Source organism: Botryllus schlosseri, chromosome 2, assembly GCF_051294905.1.
Source record: "Botryllus schlosseri isolate E-star chromosome 2, Bs_hap1, whole genome shotgun sequence".
Taxonomy (NCBI): Eukaryota; Metazoa; Chordata; class Ascidiacea; order Stolidobranchia; family Styelidae; genus Botryllus; species Botryllus schlosseri.
In genome coordinates this window covers 5,178,115-5,203,825 of record NC_137237.1, presented here as the reverse complement: position 1 = coordinate 5,203,825, position 25,711 = coordinate 5,178,115, and the positions used below count along the sequence as shown (strand labels likewise).

The 25,711-nt window shown below is 41.5% G+C and overlaps 1 protein-coding gene across 1 annotated transcript; it reads right to left on the bottom strand.

Annotated features, from left to right (window-relative positions):
* Positions 1 to 215: 215 nt before the first annotated feature.
* Positions 216 to 24,958, bottom strand: LOC145460066 (uncharacterized). Its single transcript, XM_080338470.1, has 35 exons — positions 24,806 to 24,958; positions 24,705 to 24,745; positions 24,532 to 24,645; positions 23,628 to 23,735; positions 23,395 to 23,562; positions 23,229 to 23,314; positions 23,074 to 23,159; positions 22,903 to 23,011; positions 22,674 to 22,836; positions 21,549 to 21,710; positions 21,266 to 21,460; positions 20,950 to 21,206; positions 20,716 to 20,884; positions 20,266 to 20,647; positions 20,119 to 20,204; positions 19,876 to 19,980; positions 19,686 to 19,792; positions 18,103 to 18,137; positions 14,159 to 14,238; positions 13,984 to 14,103; positions 13,806 to 13,913; positions 13,581 to 13,745; positions 13,417 to 13,508; positions 12,990 to 13,072; positions 12,824 to 12,929; positions 12,484 to 12,646; positions 12,263 to 12,424; positions 10,091 to 10,288; positions 9,757 to 10,028; positions 9,528 to 9,690; positions 9,309 to 9,467; positions 8,292 to 9,249; positions 6,461 to 6,546; positions 6,301 to 6,396; positions 216 to 446 (listed from the first exon to the last, which is right to left on the bottom strand). The coding sequence occupies exons 1-35, from the start codon at positions 24,838 to 24,840 to the stop codon at positions 334 to 336; spliced, it is 5,532 nt and encodes a 1,843-aa protein (XP_080194596.1). The 5' UTR covers positions 24,841 to 24,958; the 3' UTR covers positions 216 to 333.
* Positions 24,959 to 25,711: the final 753 nt, after the last annotated feature.

The window sequence follows — 25,711 nt, the reverse complement described above, 5'->3', positions numbered from 1 at the left end:
CGGTCTCTGGCACTACCCATTAACGTGGTATATCTTGCGATGTACGATACACCCACTTAAAATGCCCCTGTGCGTTGATGACGTCCACTCACACCGTGATACCTCTTATCACTTTGGTGTTTTAACTCAAGAAATCACTCAATCGTTTCTACGCATCTATTTGCATCATATCCTAAACATTGGAAAGTCTGCTGTTAAATCACATCTTGACTGAATTTCATGAGGCCTTCGTCGACAGTATGTATTCGGAAAAAAGAGAGATTCAATGAAAATGTACGAAAAAATATTATTTGTACAGAGTTAGCTCTAGATGTAAGGTAGCACAAACAGATACTAACATAGACCGCATGACACCAGGCAGCTCTGTAAAACGCTGGGATCGCCGCAATATCCTGCTGCTGCAGCCTCTTGGCATCGAGGTGATTCATCCCGGCAATGTGCTGGACCTGTACACCGTAAATATGTTATTTAATCGTATTACCTGGCTTAAGTTTACTAAAGATATGTCGAACCCAGATGCTCAACCGATTGAATTTGGCTAATATTAATAATTCATTGAAGATGATTAGGAACAGTCTATGGCAGGGGTGTCAAACATACGGCCCGCGGGCCGCATCCGGCCCGCCAGACGATTTCATCCGGCCCGCGAAGCAATTCTGAGTAGATTGAATTTTCTTATATAGATTTTCAAGCAAATTTGTGACAAATGTTGAGATATTTTGCAGGAAATACTTCCATATTTATAATGCCCATTACCCGACTACAGCGCTGTGGTTTCACTCTAGTTACCACTATAGTAACAAGTCGGTGAAATCAACATCCAATGTCAAGAAGGCAAAATGTGCACACTAAGTTCGTAGTTTTATTCAAATATGGACCAAAAAGATAGTTCTTCAACAGAAGCGAAAACGCCAATGCGGAACCGTTATAGACAGGCAAAATATAATAGTGGCACAAAATATAATTGAAAGATTTATGGTCGCACTGCTGTGTCAATTTCGACCCAATATATCCCCAGACATCAGAGAAACCGGACTCGTGGTTTAATAATAATAAACCAAACTCTAACGTCCGCGTTTCCTATTAAATATCTTGTATTCCTCGCAAGCCATATGCAGGGCCAACGCCAGACTACGACTAAATCAAAGGGAGCACAGAATGTGGCTACTAATCTTCGTTAACGCCACTGTTTCAGCAGTTCTTAACTGTATTCAACTGGCAATCATCGTATTTTAGCCAATCACATTGTTCGCGAATAGAGGTTATGCGACTTGCTACTCCTAATTTAAAAACCGATCCGCATATTATCTATATATGCTTTTAACGTATTCAAGTGAAAAGCAAGAGCACAAGGTAACATTTTGGAATCAGTTAACTGATCCGACCCGCGAGCGATTTGAAAGCTTGAATCCGGCCCGCGACGCAATTTGAGTTTGACACCCCTGGTCTATGGTAACGGATATAACCAATATCTGAATCGGTATTCATTTGGTAGGGGACGTAATGATGTCTGATAGTGGCTGACTGCATCGTGAATTTAAATTGACGTGTTGATATCTGATCCGGAAACGGTTTCGGGACGAGCGCGGCACTGGCCCCCTTTAATGAACCGAAGTGGGTCCTCGTCTATCGAGCAAGTTGTGGGCAACAGGACACTGGTAACTTAAAACAAATTTCTCCTTCGCGACAGGCGTCACCGGATCAGCAGGCATAAGGTTAAGACAGGGGTGGCCAACCTTTTCGGCCCACAGGCCACATGCGATTTACGAACCGTTGCGCGGGCCACTTGAATATTGATGACCGGTTTAAGTCGTCAGATAGAAGCGAACCGGATTAGGTAACGGTGAAACAAGACTTATATTACTACGCATCCAAATAGATTACCGTCATGTCATGAAAACCCAGGGTGCAGGGATGCCGTGGCCGCGTAGAGCGCGAAATTTTTCATAGTTATTGAATGAATTCGGTCAATAATAATGTTACTTGGATATATTGCGAGTCTCTTCCTCTATATACCTCTGGGCTCATTTGACAAGGGCGGGATTATTCGACGCTTGGATATCAATATCGAAGATATCGGTGTACATGCGTCTATCAGTTCTGACGCGAAGTCGCGATTATAGTTCGACTCTATACTGTAAATTGGGGGTATTTTAAATTTTGAATTTTATGGAGGGGGCTCCAATACTAAAAGCAAGACTTCGAGTGGCAATACATCGCGCGAAGTGCTAAGAAAAATATCAAGTCAAATAAGTCTACCATGAAATATTCTACTCTATGGCCAAATGGTCATATACAAAAATCTACGAAAAATGCGGCTGGCCCCTGGCTAGGCAAATGCGCCGGAACTGATATTTTAGTCATCAACATCCCAACTTTTGCGGTCAGACTAATTAAACTTTGGTTGGCGTTGTTAGTTCACAATAAATTACCTGGGTAATATATATTTTTTGATATTATAGCTAATTTCGAGAATAACCCCGCATACCACTCAAAATCTTATCGTGGGCGACATGTGTGCCGCAGCTTCCCGCGTGCCACTTGTTGGCCACCCCTTGGTTAAGGGGTCAACGTTATAGTTGTTGTAACGCGGTGGTTATCAACCTTTTTGTCTTGGCGGACCCCTTTTGGACGGTTAAGGACTCCCGCGGACCCAAGGGCGTAGCCAGAAAAAATATTTGAGGGGGGCGAAAAATTCGATAACGTAAAAGACCCCCTCCTTAAAGATAAGGAAAAAATAGGTAAAAAACGATGGTTTTGGGCATTTATTGGATGATTAACACAATATCTGAGGCGATCGTTTTACATATATTTTACTCACAGACATGAAGTAATGTGATAATATGATGATTGCGGAAAACTTGGGCGTCAACACTTTCGCGCGAGGCGCGAAAATTTTTCATTGTTCATGAATTATATTGGTTCATTATATTGTTACTTGCATACTGCAAATACGTTTTCATTATCAGATTTACTGGTAGGGCTGATAGAAGTGGTGTCATCGAACATTCAGGGCACTTAATTATACATCCTGAACTATATGTTCATACCACAAGGCAAGACTATTTCGAGTTTCTAGAAGGTGAGCGCCGGACGGGACAGTTGGTATTTATTGCTGTTACTTCATGACTTGCGAAAAAATCTGTCACCACTCAAGCGATCGCGCACACGCAAAGCCAGAATTATTTTTTTTTCGGGGGGGGGGGGGCAAATTTTTTATGAGTTTAGGGTCCTTCTTTTTCAGGTTTTTGAAAATGTCCTCCGGGGACGCCTAAATGTCCTCCTTTCTGGCAATAAGTCCTCCTTTACAGCTTTTACAGCTAAGATAATGTATAGATTCGAGTGAAAATGGCCATAAATAACGCTAAATACGAAATTCGTGGTTCGATCGAAAACGACTACCTTTTTTTTAGTCATCTTACCAAATTTCTCAGCAGAAATAGCGAAATTGACTGATTTCAATTTTGATCAACTAACTTTTCTGAGTTGATAAAAGAGTCCATTTTTCCAGATTCCAAAATATAATAACCCTAGTTTAAGGGAGCAACCCTGTGGGAACACCTCGCAGAACCGTACATCCTGTCGTGGGCAATTTCATCACTACCCTTTATACATACGAACGAGTCTTAGACGCACAGGCGCACACACACACACCCTATGGAAAGTTCCAGTTGCCAACTATGGCTTGTATTAGGCGATCGTTTCACGGACGAGCCCAAATCGCTGACATTAAGTGATGAACAATCAGTGTGAATTTCGGGCCTAGTCGCACGGAGCGTGAAATTTTTTTTATAAATGAAAGAATTTGATCAATGATATTGTTGCGTTTATATGAGCAAGTGGTGTCCATTCTTATTAATTACTTCGTTGAAGCGCGGTTATTTAGTAACCTCTGGTAAAGATTGACGCTACTTTAAAGATAGAAATCGCTGAGACATACCAGACCAAATTAAAAAAAACTCCTATGATCAGACTCGTGCGACTTCAAATTAGCACTTTTTAACGGGAGGTGGCGATATTTTCCTGTGCCAGTCGCATTTATGTCGGAAGGGGCTGAGTACATTAGGCGCCAGCCATTTAAGTACCTGAAAATCTATATCGAAGGCTTCGGAAAACATGCGTCGGTTTTATGGCCGTCAATCATTCTGGGAGCGCACTTTGCGGATGACTCGCATGTTGTCTACTTTATATGTCTTCCTGTGTCGCGGAACGGAAATTGCCGGAACTAACAGTCCCCAACCCCCAAACTGAACTGACACCCCTAGACTCAATCCACCCAACGACTTCGGGCTACTCTAGTGTATCTACTGGTACTGTTGTATTCTCATAATTGAGAATGCAGCTAAATTCAATAACGGGTATTTCCGGAAGAAATTTTTTTCAGGATACCGATAATAAAACACAAGACTTGTATGGACACTAGATCGCGCGAAGCGCGAAGAAAAATTTTAGGTTGCATTCATCTGCCCCAAAATTCTGTAATATCTATTGATTTTACGAAAATTTTCCAAACATTTTTTTTGGGGTGACCGCTCCTTTCGCCCCCCTGGCTCCGCCAATGCGCGGACCCCCGAAGTTTTAGTTCAAATTTACTTCAATTACACTGCGCTGCGTTAATTTTAAGGTCGCTAAAGTATTGACGGTTCTTAGTGTACTTTTTGATGCTGAATCCAAAACTGTTATCCGTTTTCTTCAATCAGGTCAAGATTTTTGGCAAATTGCCTCTGAATGTCCGAAAACTGCGGCTTTCAGGGTTATGCGATTGAGATTTGTGACGTCATAAAAAGGATTTAGCAATGATGCTATGATGAAAAGTTTAGAAAATATTTCAATTATGACGAAGACCATTCCCTGTAGCAGTGGTTCTCAAAGTGGAGGGCGCAAAATCGCTGTTCACTGAATTTTTTTCGCGCTTCGCGCGATTTACCTCCAGCCCATGGTATATCTATTGTATATCGTCTATTGTCCGAATTTAATATTTGAGAATTCTCTCCTCAATAGCAATAGCCTTCAATGCCATCAAACTATCCGTTGAGATTGCCAGCGATCTGATTTCTCTCTTTAATATTTCGTAATATCACGAGAAAGGGGTGCGAGATTGTATTGATCGTAGGAATATCAGTATCAGTTTCAGTATCAGTTTAATTTATCATAGGTTCCGCACAACGCTTACTTTGTTAAGCTATTTTGAATACTTCGTTTCCATTTCACACTTCACACATTGACGTTGGCAAGGATTTCGCATTCAGAACACATTTGTGATGTTAAAAGTGTTTACGTGTCTACAGTGTAACATATCAATATATACCTTCTTCTGTTAGGTTGAGCGCCATTGAACAAAATTATGCTTGGTTGGTTGTAAGTGCCTTTATTTAAACTGTGTTATTATATTTTAGTAGTATCTAAAACGGCTGTCATGGCAAATACCTTAAATTCAAATAAAAATACCATCTTGCAAAAATTTACAACATGCATAACCAATTAAGCTACCGCAGAACCTAATTTATTTTTGTACATGTACAATAATGACCAAAGCTAGCATAATTGAATATGTGATGAAGAAAAAACTTGACCTGATTGAAAAAAACTGTTTGCATTTTTGAGTTCAGCGCAAAAAATTGATTCGAAAACAGTTAAAACGTATTTGACCTTTGAGAAATACTTTTCAAACGGAGCACAGTGTTATCGTTCAATCGTCACCCGTCTTGTGCAACTGTAGGCTATAGTGATAAAGAGAAACAAACTGACTTTTCTCGAAAATAACATCATACTATTTATGTGGAAATTGGGTTGACTTTTATCATTTCAAAGCGAATTCTGCAACTGCATTTCTTGAAATACGTGGTCGTGTCTTGAAAATCCGCGCCTTCGATTTGATATGAACGAGTGCCGAAAATCCATTTCCACAAAGATAAGTGGTGGCGAATGTAATAATAACGTGTTACGCTTCCGACGACACAATCGGGTATAATCGCAAAAAATACGACAAACAACACATAACTAGTCGAGTCATTGAGTGTAACAGAAATTTGACACTTTGTTAAATACGCATTCATAAATTCATGTCATTTTTCGTTAGTTCCGTGTCGCAGCCTGCAACAATGTAACATACGATCAATATGATTCGATCGACTTGACTGATACGCGTCATCTGTCGCTATTTTCGTTGTTACAATTACCATCCATATCTCCAATCGAACTCAAGTCTATTTATAACTCATGCTATTGGCTGGCGCGATATACAAGTGTGGTGACGGCATGAAAATCTATTTCAATGTAATAACTTGGAGCAATTCTCACCACAACAATCAGGATGGCAAATTCGAGAAATCCAGTCTCTGTATATTCTGCATGCTCCAACCTTAACTCGCTCTACGCAGAGCTCGTCGCATTGACCTATGTATTTAACATGTCGTAGTTGACGTGCGAATGACGAATTTGATAACGTAAATGCGCTTACTTGGGCAAATTTCAGTGGAGCATTCTTGCGTTTCTTGGTTGTCTCCAACGCATTTAGCATCCTCATTAAGAAATACGTTGCACGTTCTGTATAATGACATATGGATAGATAAAACGCAAATTGTCTGTATTTCATTTATCCAGGCATAGCCTACATTTCGTAATCAAATTATCCGGGATTCACCATAATACTTTAATTCCCCATTGTAAAAATCCCGCGATATGGTTTCATAATATCCTTTCGGTGTTATTAGTTATGTTCTGTCACAGATATTTTGAGCACTTAACTTTTCGATTCTACACAGTTTCGGTACCTACATAGATTATTTTTCGATGACTGTTCAAATCGTGATTTTCGAACCAGTTAAAGCCAACTAAAATCTCATGACCAGGCCGTGTTATTTTTGGCATTTCGGGAACCAGATTCCAAAACTGCCAAAAAAATTCAAAAGCCAAAAAAATAAGGCTTTTTGAAAATATAGATTTTTACAAACGTTTTAGATAGAAATTTCATCAAGTATTGAAATGAGTCTACATGAAGTGACAAAACGAGTGTGTATTACTAAATTCCTAAATTGAGGTCCGCTAACGGCGTGATTCCTTCTGAAGGCCACGGTCTACCGTCCAAGGGATCTGTGTTGTAGGAATGAAAATATCGGGTGTATAGCTCAACGACGAGGTATTTTCTGTTGTCACAGCTTTGTGACCTCATGTAGCCGACACGCGCGACCCATGCTGCATTTAGCCGAATACGTATATATAATTCCATTTACTTTCAACTTGTTAATGAAAATGTCAGCATACGGTGCACTGATAAACTGTGTCCCGTTGGACAATAGGGATATATATAGTTTCATCAATGAACAGTTGAACATACCCACTTATACAGTGCAAAGTGCCTCCGGCGTCAAAAAGCGTACCATACACAGGCTTGCAAATATTCGGCCCTTTAGTGTTTTTTTTTGTTAGCCCATTGGATATTTTTTCATATTATATTGAATATTGAAGCCACTCGTGATTTCGGAACATCAGTTGGCGAGTGATGGTCTGAGATTAAAATGTGTCAGCAGTGATTTTGAATTGTTATCATAAGTGGTATTGTGATCTGTGTGAATGCAGGAAATTATGCACGCAAATCGAATCGACTATTCGGATTCGATATTGCGCAGAAGCAGTCGGTCGTTTTTTGAATTTGGTGAATTGAATCTCCAACACCGTTGTCAATCCGGTTTTTATTGTCGCTGTTTGATGACACAAAGTGTATACTGCACGTTTTGTGACTTTCGTTTGGTATGAAGTATTAAACTATACAGTGCTTCACTTCGTTAATTCGAGTATACAAATACAAATTCCTGGCGATGCCTAAACTGCCAAAAATAAAATCTGACAAATGCCAAAAATTGGCTATTTTCGGCACATGGCAAAAATAACACGGCCTGGCCATGACTGATATATCTCACGGTTTATGGTCTACAGCAGTAAGCATAGCCGGACTGTACTCTCCAAGAGAAAACGTAGCACCAGTGGTGACCCTACGATTGGGGGGGGGGCTGGGCGAGACATCCGGGGGGCCCTATAAGTATGTAATCGAAGTTTCTGGGGGCCTCCGCCCCCCCAGACCCCCCTAAAAAGCCTACCAATTTAACAGGCATGCAGAGACTTCATGATTGTCGTGATATGAGACTTTAATAACAATATTCTTGATTTCCACGTCTATTCGCTACAACCCGTGAAATAAACGCTACAACCAAAGAGGGGGGCCCTTCGACCAGGGGGCCCCGGGCTTCCGCCCACCTCGGCCACCCCAAAAGCCACCACTGCGTAGCACATACCTGTTTCTAGATCTTTCCCCTTTACCGCATGTCTTCGAACATGCGGACCAGTCAGACCAATCGGACCATGTTGGGCAGCGTGTGATTTGACATGCCTCTGTCTGTTTCGGAACTCCAGCACAACTCTCTCCATTCTGGCATGATCTCGTCCTTACACGATTTCCGTTTCCACAGGTAGCGTCACATTGTGACCATTCAGTCCAAACAGACCACGTTTCGCATGACTTTTCGTTGCATATTTCGAAACCCTCTTTGTCTCCGACGCACCCGGGACCATTCAGGCAAGTTCTTTCCCGTTTAGTCAGTCCACCGCCGCACGTAACCAAGCACGGTGACCATTCGGTCCACATTGACCATGTAGGACACTCTTTATACAGACATTCTTTTGTCTGTTCCTTTTCCCCTCTGCATTCATCTCCATGCTCGCAGTATCTTTGCCGCTTTTTGTTAGCGTCGCCGCACGAGCGGTCGCACTCGGACCATTGCGTCCACGGCGACCACTTCGAACAGGGTTTCAACATGCATTCCTTACTCTGTTGTGATTTTCCGGGACAATCTATCCCGTCGTCGCAATTTCTACTTCTGACAGCTCTCCCCGAATCGCACGTTGCGTCACACGGTGACCATTGTGACCAGCTCGACCATTCTCCAATGCATGCGTTCATGCTGCATTCCCGCTCTTGGTTTCCTACGCCTTCTGAACATCTTAGTCCACGTTCGCACGATCTTGATCTCGTTTGTACTCCACCGCCGCAGGACTTTGTACATTGACTCCATGAATCCCATTCAGACCATCTCCCAGTGCACTCCACGAGATTGCAACTCTTAGTTTCCCTTCTTAACGATCCAAAGTCGTCCGGTCTACATGTTCCTTTCCGGCACGATCGTTGCCTTTCTTGCATTCCAGGTCCACATGACGTTGAGCACTCTGTCCAGTCACTCCAGTCGGTAAACGTACCTAAAAGCAATGGTTACGATTTCGAGGTGTTTCTCGTAAATCTTCTCGTTGTAACTTACATGGCTGTGTGTTACATTTCCGTGATCGTTCAGCCTTTCCTTTACAGTCCACAGCAGATACACCCCCATCGCACTCTCTCTTAGATATCTGTATGCCTCCACCACACACTTCATTACACTCGGTCCACCTGGACCAGTTATCCCACTTTGAACACGGATCTGAAATATATACAGCCTAATTTTAATCTCTGATTGATAGATGAAACCTCTTTGGTATACCTTCATTGCAGTTCTCAGTGACGCTCCGCGGCCCGCCACACACGCCATTGATTTCGTTTTCACAAGACCGACTTCGACTTCTTGTGCCCCCTCCACAGCTTCGAGAACACGCTGTCCAACGTGACCACCGACCCCATTGTGGGCACGTCTGCTCATTACAGACCTGTACATTTTAGACAGAGCTGAATACCGAGAACTGTGATTAATGCAATGTATTTTATGTATTCACACGACTATCCGTTGTAATTTGTCTGCATCTGATGGCGTCACATTTCCTTGCCCTCGTTTGCTGTCCCCCGCCGCACGTTTCCGAGCAATCCGACCATTCAGACCACGGGCCTACTCCACATGGCTGCGTGTTGCAGGATTGGCTGTCGAACCAATTTCCAAGACAGCCTGGAAGTCCTACCGCGCTTCTATCGGAGCACACTCTAATTCGAGTTTTGGTGCCTCCACCGCAAGATGTATCGCAATTTGTCCAGTCACCCCATGGGGACCACTCTGAATGAATCACTCATCCTTAGATATATAGCCATATATTTATAAGTCTCGCGGCTACTCACGAACTGGCCTGCAAGAACCTTTTTTCGCCTTTACTTCTTTTGTCCTTAACGCAATCCAGTTTTCGTAATATGCGACCTCTGTATACACTCCAGGCCTACTATTTGATGAACCGCATTTCGACCCAAATGAAGTGATACCAGCCAGATACCAATCACAGCTATCACATCGCTGACACACCAATGGCCCTCCACTGTCACCTTGAACATTAGAAAGCGAATTTGAATGTCTTAGTACAGGGGAAGGCAACCTTTTTGCTATTCAAGGCCGCATTTCGATTATTTATTTATAGAGTACGGCCGCATTCCAGGGCATAGTCGTACTAAACTAGACGGACGCCAAATGTTAAACCAGCGGTTCTCAACCGGTGGTCCGCGGACCCCTGGGGGTCCGCGAAGCATTTTCAGGGGGTCCGCGAAGCCTCGAAATATTTATTAACCTAATTTGTATTTTTTTTAAATTCGGCAAATCACGAGGCAGTTTCGGTTCATTACTAGTAAAACTCCAGTGCCCAGATCAACGGAATAGTCATTTGAGATCAAATATCCTACAGTGCAGAATCATTTTAATTGCTAAATTGCCAATAACCTACTGATACAAACATTTTGCTGTTTAGAGATGTTTTGGTGGGGATTGGGAAAGAATATTGGATGAGTAAGGTCAATCACGGTGACTTTCAAATGTTTACAAAAATCCATTTTCTCCTGTGATATACACAGCCACTACTTCCATAATAACTTCATGATAAGCTGCTAGATGGCCAGGCGTGACGTTATATCCTCATTAAATGAATTTGTTTGTCAATTTTGGTGCCATGTTTGTTGCGATCATGCCCCGAATGTGTCGTCGGAAGCGTTAAGCGTTATAATTGCATTCTACACCACTACCACAACTCGTCCATATCAAAGCTAAGGGGCGGATTTTCAAGACACGACCACTTATTTCAAAAAATGCAGTTGCAGAATAAGCTTTGAAATAATAGTCAACCCAATTTCTACGTGAATAGTATGATCATATGATCTTATTCTCAAGAAGACTCATTTTGTTGCTGTTCATCACCAAGCCTACAGTTATCATTTGCACGAGACAGTTGACGATTGCACGATATTTGAGCTAGATTTGATCTAAAACGTCGTGGGGGTCCGCGGGGGTCCGTCACGGTCCGAAAGGGGTCCGCGAAGACAAAAAGGTTGAGAACCACTGTGTTAAACTGTCCATGCTCATTTTCTGTGAACCCCGGACTAACCTACTTTTCATATCTGATAACTATACGCACCGAAATTGCGAGTGTTCAATGTTCATGTTATGAATAGTGACCGTGATCCGCTATATGATCTCGCGAAGCGCGAAAAATTTTTCAGCTTCACGAATGCATTTCGTCATTAATATCTGTAGTTTCACATATTACTGTCACATATTTATCCTTTCTCTGCCCATTCAATCAGATTCACCGGTATAGAGTTGATTGATGGAGTGTTTTCGGAAATTTTCGGCAACTTATAAATGATGGTGCATCTTCGGGTGGGCCAATCGTTGTCACTTTGTTGCATGCTGTTATTTCTTGACCTCCAATCAGGATTGTCGGTATTGTGAAAAAGATATTGGAATCTACCAAACGTGCCAGAAACAAATTTAATTTTATGAGGAGCACACGATTCCAAGTTGGTATTTCTACATGGGAGAAAATTCTAAGATAATTATAAATCTATCAAAAATTCAGGAGTCAATTCGTAAATTCAATTTGCATGTCGACGGCCGTCAACACATACTAATTGAATCACGTATCTACCGCCGCACAAATATCCTTCTACGGCCGCCGGTTGCCCACCCCGCCTTAGTATCTCAGTCTGCAGATGCCGACCTCTTGGCGCGGTGGAAAATGCTATATGGGTTCGTAAGTGACACAACGATGTAAAGTTCTTCTTGCGGTCTTGACTATAATTTAGCTTTTCTTAGAAAATATAACGTTACGGTAAAGATCCCATCACTCTTCTACAAAAAAAGGAATGATAAAAAATCAGTATGAATTTGAATGTCAAGAATTAGGGATATGGACATAATTTGATCATTTGTTTGGACACTTATGACGGGTGTAGATCGATCGCTATCGATTGTCACAATAATACAATAGGCAGAGGCAATTTGTAATTTTTGACACGGTGACACTCATTTACCCAAGCATGTATCTTTTCCTATTTTATCGCCTCCTGCGCACATCATAGATCTCGTGTTAACTTTGTTCGGCGAGCCTTTGTACGCTTCTCTGCATGCCGTGATGTCAGTTATTGGCAGGTCAACATGCTGGAGCTCTTCAGACGGATTAAACACACCCGGTCCTGCGAAGCGTTTTGAAATTTATAAAGTCAAATTAAAATAATAAGAAGGAGGAGCTGACCTGTTACTCCGAAGCCCGTTGCGAAACAGCGAGTACCGACTTTGGGCATTTCTCCATTTGGAAGACATACTGGTCTAACGAACTCACTTTCTTTTATCGGGCGATCAAGCTTTGCGACAGCGATGTCGTGCAGAGGAAATTTAAACTTGCTATGCTTAAAGACCTTAATAAAATTATTTTGATTTAAATTGCAATAAAATTATATTGATTTAAATTGCGCTAACACTGTGGACTGGACATGTTATGCTCGACTGCGTACCTGGAGATGGCTCTTGGTGACATGGATTCCCGCAACTAAACGCTAATCTTGCATCTCGACATAATGACACACGCTTCTCACCTGAATAATTTGCCGCTCCTGACTTGTATGGCTATCCAGTCGGTTCCGATCAACTACGCCAAATAGCACTTCGATGCCGTTTACGCGCCTTCCATTTCTAATTGACCTATGCGATACAGGGAAATGATTTTTAAACACAAGTTTTCCCTAAATCAAAATAACCAACCTGAAACATTGTGCTGCGGTGACAATCCAATTATCGCTTATTAGAGCTGCACCACACAATTGATCTTTCATGATGATCATTGCCTGTATAGGAATAAGAAAACGCATGGTATGACTAACCGGCCCCTGTTATGAATGGAGTACATTGAGTATGTCGCATTCTAAGAAAGATATTTGTGACATGTGGTATAATGTCATATCCTCGCGCATTCAATCCTCCTTCGTAATTTTACATCGTAGGTAGTGATTGCTGTTTCACTTTTTAAAAAATATTTTTACCAGGTTGGTGACATATAGAAGGAAACATTTTTCATCCACAGCATCTCGATTTGTGTTAGTAATATAATCCATGCACTTTAATGCAGATCGTGCACTTGAGTCTTAACCGTAAGATTACTGCCAACACCACGAAACGAACAAGAACCTACATGCCAAGGCCACATCCCAGCTGAAGCACTCTCTCCGTGGGAAATTCGCAGTGCCCGTGAGTTTCTGTTTTGATTATTTTGTCCGCACTTTCCTAGTAGATGCAGAAACACGCAGTTATTCGATTGGAACGATACCATTCTTCGAGAAAATCATTATTATTTACCTTTCGACATTTTGCAGCATTCGGCGGGATAGGAATAAGATCTTACATAATTTTTGTGGTGATATACTTTGCATTTGTCGGCTTTACATTCAAAACTGCCTACATGATTCTGACAAACGTCCTCTTGCCCACAGATATGCGGGCTTTCCGCGCATTCATTGATATCTAAATCAACATCTGTTAATTAGGGAAATATTCCGTTACAAACCATGGTATTAGTAGAACCTGAACAGCTTACGCCGTCTTCGTCAAGTTTGTATCCTTTGTTGCACGTACATGCGTACTCTTTCCCGTCGTCATACAAAGTACAATTCTGCTGGCAGTCTTGGCATACTGGGATTTTTCAAACAAATTGCCATTAAAAATACCATCGACTTGTAGGAAATCTTTCGTTGAACCTTACTCGAAGGCAAACATGCGTCGCAAGTTAGCGGACATAATTTCTTTGTTTCTTCGCTATCGCACACTCCCACGACTGTTGCACAAAAAGCTTGTTCTTCGGGACATGGTCCTGCTGGTGTGGCTGTATTCATATCGTAATAACTGTCAAGCCTTATTTCTTAGACCAGTATATTTACCTGCAGTTATCCTGTGGGCCCCTAATAGGAAAATCCCTAATACTGCTCCTGTGATCGCAAGACGTATGTTCATCTCTTCTCTTTACTAATACGAAAAATTACAATCCCTTTGTCATTTGCGTTAGACAATTTCTGATGTCTTTCTTGTTTAATGAAATAGAATACGTGCAATTGGTATGGAGCTGCGTTTAATTTCTACTAGAACCTCTCCGATTCTTCAGGTGAACTCGAACCCTGTATCATATAGTGCCCCGGGTGATCGGTGGTCGAAACTAACGTTAGACTAGCCTGCTGATTGCATGTTATCAACCAAAATTCGCGTCATATCGCTTCAAAAATAAATCGCATTAGCTTCGGCTTCTATTTCATGATCGTCATCTCATATCAAGTGTATATATTTATATTGCTTTAAATGAACACACTTGTTGGTATGTCGATGGTCTGTCGCGCGGTTTACCTGTGGTTTCGCGTAATTTCGACTGGGTAATTTCGGTGTTGGGTTGAATGCGGAAAGTATCGGTTTCATAGTCAACTGTGTGACTCACAGAGGATATGAGATTGGTCAAACCTAATGAACAATTACCACCAACACGACATTTTGCCTAATTCGTCAGAAAATGACTTACTGCTATTACATCGAGTATTATATTACATAATGTGCGTCGTGCAATGTCATGATGATTTGGCCTACCTGAGAATAATAACAAAGCGTCAACTCAAATCAAATCACATGAATTACTCAAACTAGTATACATCAGCTTGATGCACTAGCAGATATCACTGGGTGCAAAAGACCTATTGCGGGGGCAGGCGTAAGAAAGAATGTCATTGTGGAACTCGATAAAGAGGTTGCCCTTCACTTATTGTTAACGTCATCGGAACTAAATAAGTGGTGGTTTCTTCCTATTCTCGAAAAATAAACAATACCTATATTCGGAGATTATATGCAATAATATAATTTTGATGATATTTTACATCGGCAGGAGATTTCCGTCAAGTAATGCCACGCATTAGAGAACAGATTACTTCGGTATGAACCATTTCACCTTCGGTCAACACCTTGGTCGACACTTTATTTCAACGATATGATATAGGTTTGGGGGATTAAAAACGGCATATGATGTTTGTTAATAATAATAACTTTGCTGCGATAAGCCTCGGTAAATTTATATTCATTACTGATAAGTAGGGCAAGTTTTTGTTGCAGTAAAATCGCGAGAAAAGTTGCACTTAAATTTGACAGAAGTTGCAGTAAAAAGTTGCATTTATAATTTTTGTTGAATAAACTGGGTAGGAGATACTCAAAAGGTTCCGTTGTATAACCTAGTTCCTGCAGAGCCGTCAAAATTTGTTACTTTGCCATTTCACGGACATTCTGGTGAGACAGCCCATGGCCTACTAGTTTTTAGTAGGCCATGGAAAGCCCAAAATAATATTTTTCCCGGTACACACCAAGAAAATTACGCGATGCGGGAATAATTTTCTCCAACAAAGCCAAGCAGCATAGCGATAACCACCTCCCCCTAAAAAGTCGAATAACCCACCCCAAACCCCCTAGGTAAGCAAACTTGACCTAAGGCGTTGCAGAAAAGCTCACTCTTGGCTACTTCAACAAAATCCATAACAGCCTGATTAAGGTGACCCAGTGAAAATGTAATTTTCGGCGGTCTCGCCTGGGCGTTCGTAAAATGGGAAACTATCTCAAATTTAAATGGCAGAATTAATAAAGCGATCTATTTACATACTGTTCGGACACGGTCGTGCTTAGCAGCGGTAGTTGAACTCCTTGCTTGCAAGCCATTGTGTCATGGACAACGCAGTGAGATGCAGCTAACCCATCATATAGCTCTTTGTTATGCAAATCAAAGAGAATAGAACCATACTAAAAATAATTTATAGCATGTTTTTAAATCACTCCTTTACGTTTTGACGCAACATTTGGTAAAAGTTGCAGTAAAAATTGGTATGAAAAATAGAAAAAAGTTGCACTATATAATCCCTCCAAGCTGTGTAAAAGAACATCAAAGTACATAGATTCTGAGTATCTAGGAAACTGTCGGAAGCTGTAAAAAAAAATTGCAAAAGTTGCAAAAACTTGCCCTACTGATAAGCTATTTGAGTCATCTGATTCACCCCGTGTATAAACCTGAACTATACAACAAAATCGGTTATTGGACTTGTTATCCAACTAAATCAGTGGTTCTTAACCTTTTTCCTCCAGCGCCCCCTTTCAAAACTTTCCGTCCTCTAGCCCCCCCCCCCATATTTTAAGGACTGAGGGTAAGAGGTAGGGCCGTAACAGCACTTCGTCAGCCCCCTAAAAACGTTGGTCTTGGGCCCCGATAGGGTGATAAACCAAACTTCTGTGGGTATCGCCCCCAAGACCCTTGCGTCGCGTGATTTCGATGTTGAGCAAAGTTTATGTGGCTTGGTCGCCTAGGCGCGAAAGTTTTCTATAATTGATGAATGAATCGCTTAAGAATACTGGTAATTGCATATGTATATATCGCTATAATTATTTATCATCTCAGCCTGCGTAATAAAATTTACCGGCAGCGCTGATTGAGATGTTGTCTTGGAAAATGTAGGGCACGTAATTAATAATTAAACATATTCGCGCGGGCCAGTTGGAACAATTACTTCGTTGCATGTTGTTATTTCGTGACCACCTATCCGCTATATGGTCAAAAGATATTGAAATCGCATAAACGTACTAAATTAAAATAAGCACACGATTCAAAATTGGTATTTCTTCACTGGCAAATATTTTTTCTCTGATGGATGTTATTTGTCCTGTGGGGTTCAGATTGTCTCGACATGATAACTCGGCACGCGCCATTTAGGCCCCAAAGCACAATTAGACATATTTATATGGAAATGAGGGAAATCCTTTTCAGCTAAGGTTTTCTCACTGACGATGTTTTGGCACTCTTCTCAGAGTCCCATATGGGCCGAAACTTCATATGTCTTCGTGCATCGTGGCGTGGTAATGGCCGACGCCGAAATGCCTATTTCTATTTTCGATAAATAATGCGTATTTTGTCGTGGGGAAAGGGTACCAATAACCAAAAATTTGGCAACGGTAATTCGCGCGCAGCGCGAAAAAAAGTAAAAACTTGTATAAATCGCCAAAAAATGATGTGTAATTCTTGAGAAAACATATGTAGCATACATCGTCGAAAAAATTCGAGATTTGACATGTTTTGTCGAATGTTAATTTGCTTTGAAATTTTTTTTACTATACTACACCATCTACTGCGAAGACATTTTGTTTCAGCGCCCCCCACACCTCCCCCCTGAACCCAGCGTCCCCCATATCGCCCCCTGAGCATTTCCGCCCCTCAAAATCCAAATCGCCCCTTGGGGGGCGCTGGAGGCAAGGTTAAGAACCACTGAACTAAATTGAAGCATTTGACTCAAAAATGTTCACTTTAAAACGACATTGTCCAAATTTATGTGTTACCATGTTCACTCTGTCTCGATATTTTCGTCGGAGCAAATCTAGACCGAAATCTTGTGTGATAGTTCGTTATCGATTATGAGGTGCGAATGTCAGACATCTCTCCAAAACATAAAAAAATGTAACTGTGCAGTGTGCAGTCTCAGATATTTGTTATACACAGCTTGTCCTCATTCGACGACGCCTGGCACGTACTGTCATTAAGAAACCATCACTGCACATCGCGAAGTTGAAATCCCATGACACCATGACTCGCAGATTCCGAAATCATATTATTATCGTAATCTTGTTCTTATACCGCATCTGCATGTTTGCGAAAAGGCAGGCCAATGCATTATGCACGTTTGCGAATTGCTATCACTTCGGTATTGGCTCGTCTGAACACTGAACAGGCATCATATCCAAGTCAGACGTAATTTCAACCGTTCACCGCCTCCGTCGATATGTCCTATTCGTTCCACTACGACGTTTTGTGAGAATTCACCTCAAGGTGGCGTGGAGTAGGCTTATGTCTTCCCGCTACAAAATAACCGGAACGCCACGCGGTTGCACTCTTTCACCCTCCCTCCCTCCCTCTCTCTCTGTCTATCAAACCGACGCCAAAATATACTTCATTGTTTGTAGGAATTGAACCATAATGATTCGTTCACTAGTTCATTTAACCGAATTCGGCAGAAATCTGCACCGCATTTCTAGAATTCATGTTCATCTCGTTACATCAATTGATAATATATTTGGACTATAACTGCTGCGTGCTCTCTCCCTGCATGATGAACATGAAATAAGAGTATTTTAGGACAGATATATCCAACTTTTTCCAACAATTTTTCTTCGCACTCCGCGCGATTTTGGGATGGTATTTTTTTACTAAGTTTTGATGTGCGTAACCCCTCCCGAAAACTACAGCATACGTTACTGAATTGAATCTGTCTGTATTCGAAATTACGAGAAAACGATGGAATTATAGGAACGCTTTCGGATTATTGGATGCATTAGTCTGTGGTCGTGCAACCGGCGAAGTATCACTATTAGGCACCTGCCCTTCGGCGCCAACCACCTCCGCGCCAGAACACAACGGGGCGTAGATTACAATCTTACCCCTGTGATACAAATGCAATTCACAGAGGAAAATATTGCACCTCGTGAAAGGAGACATGCGTCTCACCGAAGGAGTTTTACGTTTAGTTGGGTCTGTTTGATTTGGGCTACGCTCTAGAACTATATTTGTTGACAGCGTCATTTGAAAACTCACCCAAGACTCGTGGTTCAGTACTTAATTCAAAGTTTAAGATCTTAAAGATAGGACTACCTTAAAATGTTGTCACAAATTCCTGTTTTCACTAAATTGCGAAATTCCGGAATCATTAGACGGGAATAATGTGCTTTTTGATTTTTCACAATTTTTTAAATTAAATAAAAGATATAACCGCTCCCTAAAATGTCCACTGTACTTTCAAAATATTAGTTCTGGCTACGAATATGGTCAAATGTGAATCCTGTTATTGGCCTCTCTGCGTGGGTTTTGTAATACCGTCCCTTACGAAAAAATGACCATTTTACAGGTAATTCAAAATTCTGTTAGTACGCTTACAGGTAATTCAAAATTCTGCTAGTACGCTATGTGTTAAGCTTCTACTATTCCTGAACAGCATATAAACACTGACGTTGTCGTGTGAGTGGGAAAAATTTACCCCTCGCTTAACGAAGATTTACCTATATACGCTACTTTGTGACCGTCATACATGCTAGTTTTTGAAAATCAAGATTTTCCTGTCGTAATGCCTGACCAATCATATATATATAGCATAGGCGTGTATAGATAAATGTTTGTAATGACTGCGTGCTCTTATAAAATAGTTACAAAAGACTGAAACAGTGCATATCACATGGTGAAAATCTAGTAGGTAAGACACACAATATGACGAGTAAACAAATAATATTGTCGATTAGGAAATGTATATCCCCCTGGTCACTATATCTATTACAATCACGATAAACTCATAAACTATATCAGACTAAATTGCGAGCATACGAATTGCAGTAAGTTAGAAGTACATCTTTTTATGCACAGTATCCGCACTTTCGTAGACAATTCCTTGCGAAATTCTGCTCCACGCAGCTGCTGATATCATATAAATCGCACTGAGCAAATTTGTTCTGACAGTATCTGGGTGCTGAAAGAATTGAATTGAGTGAATTGATGCAATGAGAGATGCAATTGAAAACATTTGTGTATATATTCTATAATATTGCTTACTGCAACATCCAGTCCCGCAAAATCCGGCTAGCCAGTCTTTGTATTGTGGGGAGCAGTATCCGGACTCTACGTAAGTAATGCAAACATCCGAGCATGATGACGCTTCTGCACATGAAAAGTCTTTGAATGAATTGATGATAATGCATTCATGAAGTTTGGTATGCTTATAGCTGCGTTATCAATTGAGAAATGCGAATGGCAGGCCTGTACATCTATTATGTTAACAACAGCGGAACAGTATACCTTCACAGACGTTCGTGTTACAAAGCTGCGCCCCATTTGCCGATCCCTGACACATACCAGCATTAAGGAAACCGTCTCCGCATATCCTGAAATTAGGATATGATAACGTTGACCCCCTAGCGAAATATTCCGAAGTTCTGTTCGTACCGTGATCTTGTTCTCGAACCGCCTCCACATGTTTGCGAACAATCGGACCATTCAGACCACTCGGACCACATTATGCATGTTTGCGAATTGCAAACTTCGGTCTCCGTCAAATCGCCTGAGCAGTCATCACCTCCAACACACGAACGAAATCTCGATCGTTCACCGCCACCGCACGATTTGTCGCATTCACTCCACGGCGACCATTGTGTGACTTGCCCGCATGCTTGTGTTGAGCAGGTTTGTATCTTTATGGCTTCGCCGATGCACGATAGACCGAACGCCGCGCCGTTGCACTCCCTCGTTGCTGTGCTGGTCCCTCCGCCACATGTTTTGGAACAGGGTGACCACTCACTCCACGGGCCGAATTCCGTGCACGTAGGATCTATCAAATCGACATCGAAATATATTAATCTGTTTGGGGCACTTAGGTCCGTTTGCTAACAGACATACCTAGAACGCATTTTTCTTCTTGTCTTGCAGAACCCTCGCATCCCAAATCTCCGACGTTCCCACCAACGCATGATCGTGTTCTCATTCTGTCGTCTTGGCCGCACAAGCTTGGGCAAGGCGTCCAGCTGGTCCATGTCGACCAATTCACACATGTTTTCGTGTTACATTCCTGTGTAAAGTTATACATGTCAAGTGGGACGGATCACACTCGCAATAACTGATCGTTAAACTTACTCGTCGCTGAGTGCGAGTCTTTAAAGCTGGACCCATACAGCTTCTGGTGCGCGTCTGCTGACCTCCCCCGCACGTCAAGGAGCAGTCAGACCATTCAGTCCATTTTCGTTGATTTTGTAAAGTGCAAACTCTATTTTCAGTATCTTCTCCCTCGCATCCGGGAATCCCCGGTATCCCATTTAGACACTGTCGGCTTCTCGTTTGAGTACCGCTGCATGCTCCGGAGCAATCACTCCACTGACCCCATTCTCCCCATGCTAAAATTACAAGATTCCAATATAATTTGAGAAACGAATATAAGTGTGATGAAACTTACTAGTAGCCTCGCAAGCCTGTTTTGTAACATCGACTGACGCGATTTTTGATGCTATCCAATTTTCAAAGTATTCCACCCTCGTGTAAACTCCGTAAGCCCCTGGCAGGGCGCACCCTCTTCCATAAGACGTGACACCGGCCAGAAACCAGTCACAGCTGTTGCATCTCTGGCACACGAGTGGTCCACCGCTGTCACCTGTAACGAAATCGAGATCCATGTTGATTATAGCAAACATAAAACAATCGTCATGAATATCACCGTTAAAGCCGGTATATTAAATTACCTTGACATGCATCTATTCCTCCCTCTTCATATCCTGCACAGATCATGGTTGTGGGATCCATTTTATGCTGGAAATCCTTATAGGCTAATCGGCATATCTCGTCATCAACGATAGATACATTAGCTTGTTGCACCACCTTCGGTAAACGCGTCACTGTTGCATCTGTATTTAGAATTGTGTTCATGAGCTGGAAATTTGGTCATGAAAGTATAGGCTATATACACTCAATGCACAAGTTTGAGAATCACTGATCACAGCATTTGAGCAATATAAAATATCGATTAGGATGTCACTTCACATAATAACTTTTATAGTAGGCTAGGCTACCGATGATGTCATTGAACAAGTCAAATATTTGATTAGCCTTCAAATACTCGACCAGATAAAAATAGATATAAGCATTATTGAAATATTGATTTTTGTGTCTTAGTAGCGGAAATGTAACACCGTGAAGGTAAACGTAGCTCACTTTACGTCTAGGTTATCCGATTACAAGAATCACATCGCATAATGGTATACCATTGGTTGATTCGATTTTAATTTTTATATACACGAGCAGCTACATAGGCCTACCCAATGTTCACACATGGGCTACATTACTTTTCACTGGAAACGCGAAGCCGGGAAAAACGGGATCAAGCTAATGACTCCTAAAACATTAATTACACTACAATTCTTTATATTCCATTTCACGCAATTACATTTTCGATATATATGTTATTGATTTGCACGATTGATAACTAAAGGCCTTTCTCCCTCTCTCTCTCTCTCTCTCCCTTTCTCTTTCTCTCCCAATATATCACCAATTGGTAAGAAATTAACAGGGACTTTTGAACTGCTTCGCAAAATCCATAGTCACGATCGCACGCGGCCGCCGGATTGCATGGCATATTTCGAGTAGCCTTCAAGACATAGCCCGCACTGGAGTTGAATTGAACGCGATGCAAGGGTTGGTTAACGTTAACGACAGCGATGTCAGTACCAATTGTGATTTAAAGAGCTTCTTGGGGGTACAGAACTTCAATACACAAATTGAATAGTATATTCGTATTGAAATGAATACTATATACTATTCAATTGTGATTTCCTTCTAACTCACAGACGGCTTGATTATGGCGATCATACCTGTAGTACCAAATCCTGTTATATAGCAATTGAGTCCCGTTGGGGGAGTTTCACCATTAGGTAAGCAGACAGGGCTCACAAAATCACTCCTGGCAATCGGACGATCAAGACGAACTAGAGCGATATCATTATTTGGAAATTTGTACCCATCCGGTACGATGATCTGATAAAATATCAATAGTTATATATGTTATTATACCAATCATGACTGGTTTTGCAGTGAACCTACTTCAGCAACACGCCGAGGCTGCGTAGACAGGGAGGTTACGTCTTCGGTATCTTTTAATCCAAATAGCACAGTGATATTGTAGGCGGCGATGTCGTCGAGGTTGTAATTTCTGTGGCGATAACAGTCGCAATGTTTCACAGCGAAATGTATCATCACAGGTTGCGAACTTACTCGAAACAATGTGCAGCGGAAATTACCCAGGAATCGTCAATAAGAGAACCACCGCATTTTTGATTTGACTGCAGGTAGAAAAACGCCTGGAAATATGGCATGGTTGTTGGTTTTTTTGTCGTAAACGAATTGATCTAGCTATTTCCACGTGATACCTGCCATGGCCAAAATTCTATCATGGAGTCTTCGCCTCCGATTACCCTCTTGCCGCCGCTGGGGACATTGTTTCTTCCGCACTGGCCTGTTGCATAGTATATTACGTTCAAGAGAGTCTTGCATACGAGCATGATACAGTATATCAACTTTGAGTTCTGTAATTACCAATATTATTATTGTCACAGCACTTGTCTTCGTAGGAGATTGATGAGATGAAATTTTGGGGTATAAATCGGGCGCAGATGTCAGACTCGCAAGCTGCATTTCCGACGTAGTTGCGACAGACTTCGCCTTCAAGGCAATTTAATAAGTTTTCCGCACATTCGTCAATATCTGCAGAGAAAAAAAATCGAATCCTAAATTCTTGTCTACGCATAATGTTCATCAGCTGATTATACCGTCGCACGTTGTGCCATCCTCATTCAATCGATATCCGTCATCGCAAGTACATTCGACGAACCGCCCACTATCCAACGTACAGTTATGACTGCATGTTGTCCGGCATTCTAGATTTTGGGTACATTGTTAGAGTGCAACGAGGAGACTTTTGTGTCGATAGCGAAACACTCCATCTTTTGCCAACGAGTAAATTACATATGCTTACTAACGTATCTGCAGCGCCTCTATAGGAGATTCCGTCGGACCATATACTATTCGCTGATATAAAATTTTGATCTCCGTGAGAATCATCATTTCAAGGAGTAATGAAAATTACAGTTCACTGCATAAAAAGAAAGGGTGGAAAGTTGCCGCTTCCTAGTGATGTGGTGGGTAGTTCCAGAGCTGCAACGGCAATGGCATACTGGCCAGAATGCATAATTCTGTGAATCTCTGCGGGTTAGCTATAGGTGCTGCAATCTGCATCCTCGCCCAAGTTGCGCCGGCGTTGTCGTATGTGTGAATATACGAGAGCGAGCGAAGACCATTCCCTGAGTCTTGATATTAAAGGGTCAGCTACAGAAGTAATGGTCAGCTGTAAAACGACCATGCCGGGACACTATAAAATTCGAATGTACCATTGCATAGTGACGTGCGGCGGATTAGCCTAGCATGATTTGCAGCTGGAACCTTTTTACACCAGTAAAACCACTCACGAGCGAGAACGGCCAAGCATTCAACAAACTCATACAATTGATTGTTGAAGCCCTTGTGATACGTATCTAGCAGTATCAATATAAGCCACTAGTGGTAAATTTATGCAAAGCTCTCTCCAACTCTATAATAGCAAATAAACTGAAGTTTTCGCATCACTTAGGAACATTGATCAATCCTTGCAATTATTATAAATTCAAATTTAAATACCTTCTGGTAAACACGTGTTGCATGTCAAGGGACAACTGCGTTTCATGGTATCGACATGGCAAAAATTCCTGTTTGCATGGCACCATGATTGTAAATCTGCACACCCGTCCCCTCCTATAACCGAAGCATTTAAATGACGGATGTAGTTGACGTTTGTTTATTCGTGTACTTACCGCAAGTTAACGAATATAAAATAAACAGCGTGCCTAGAAACCTGAAACAGAAATTGTTGGTATTGATAAAGTATTATGAAACTCTACACTCCGAGACTGACCTCGAACTGCTTGATTGCAATTGGTAGCGGCGCATTGTAAGCCAATCCGTCGTTTGAAGTAATTAACTAAATGCTAGAACAGACGTAAACAGGATTAAAAATATAACTCACTACCTTGATTTGACAAGCTGATTAAACGACCAACATCACAATATGAAGATGTGTGTCTTTATCTTGCAACACTCATCACAAGCTCACGAATAAATGATGCCAAAGCCTCAAATGCTTGTTGTTATAACCGCGATGCAACTTGAAGCGATGGAAATATTTCTCTTGTGGGTCAATTCCTTCACTACAGAACCAGTGTCTCGAAACATGCCGGCTACGTTATTCGCTATGTGATGTCATGTCATGCCGTCGCCAGGTATAGTCTTGAACAAATTGCTGCTTCGGGCACTTCGCCAACAAAAGAAAGTGAAAATATCGATAAAGTACAGATGATGTTAACTCACTTCGGTAAAATTACCTGACGTGATAACTGAAAAGTCCGGGTTTCACTTGTCCTCACGAACTGTTGTCCAAGAGTGAAATAATCAAGTACAGAATATAGTCAATCGCTGACGCTTGCAAATCATCATCGAAAATAACAAACATTAAACATTATAATGGCGCTGTGATGAATAAATGTACGGCGAATATCGCGTGCGGTCTTTTTGGGAAAACTATATATATATGACCATGGCATAGATACTAGCTGGGCCGTTCCAAACCTGAATTTCGCAACATTGTTTATCAATCAGCAAAAAGATGTATACAGTCCTTATTCGTTGCTAAGTTATATAATAATATAATAACTTTCGTCTCTTTATAGCATCGAAAACTGATAGTGAAGTTAAAAATTTCATATTATTTAATACCTTGTTTCGTGCGGTCAACTATGACCAATATCTGACCACTTGTCCGACT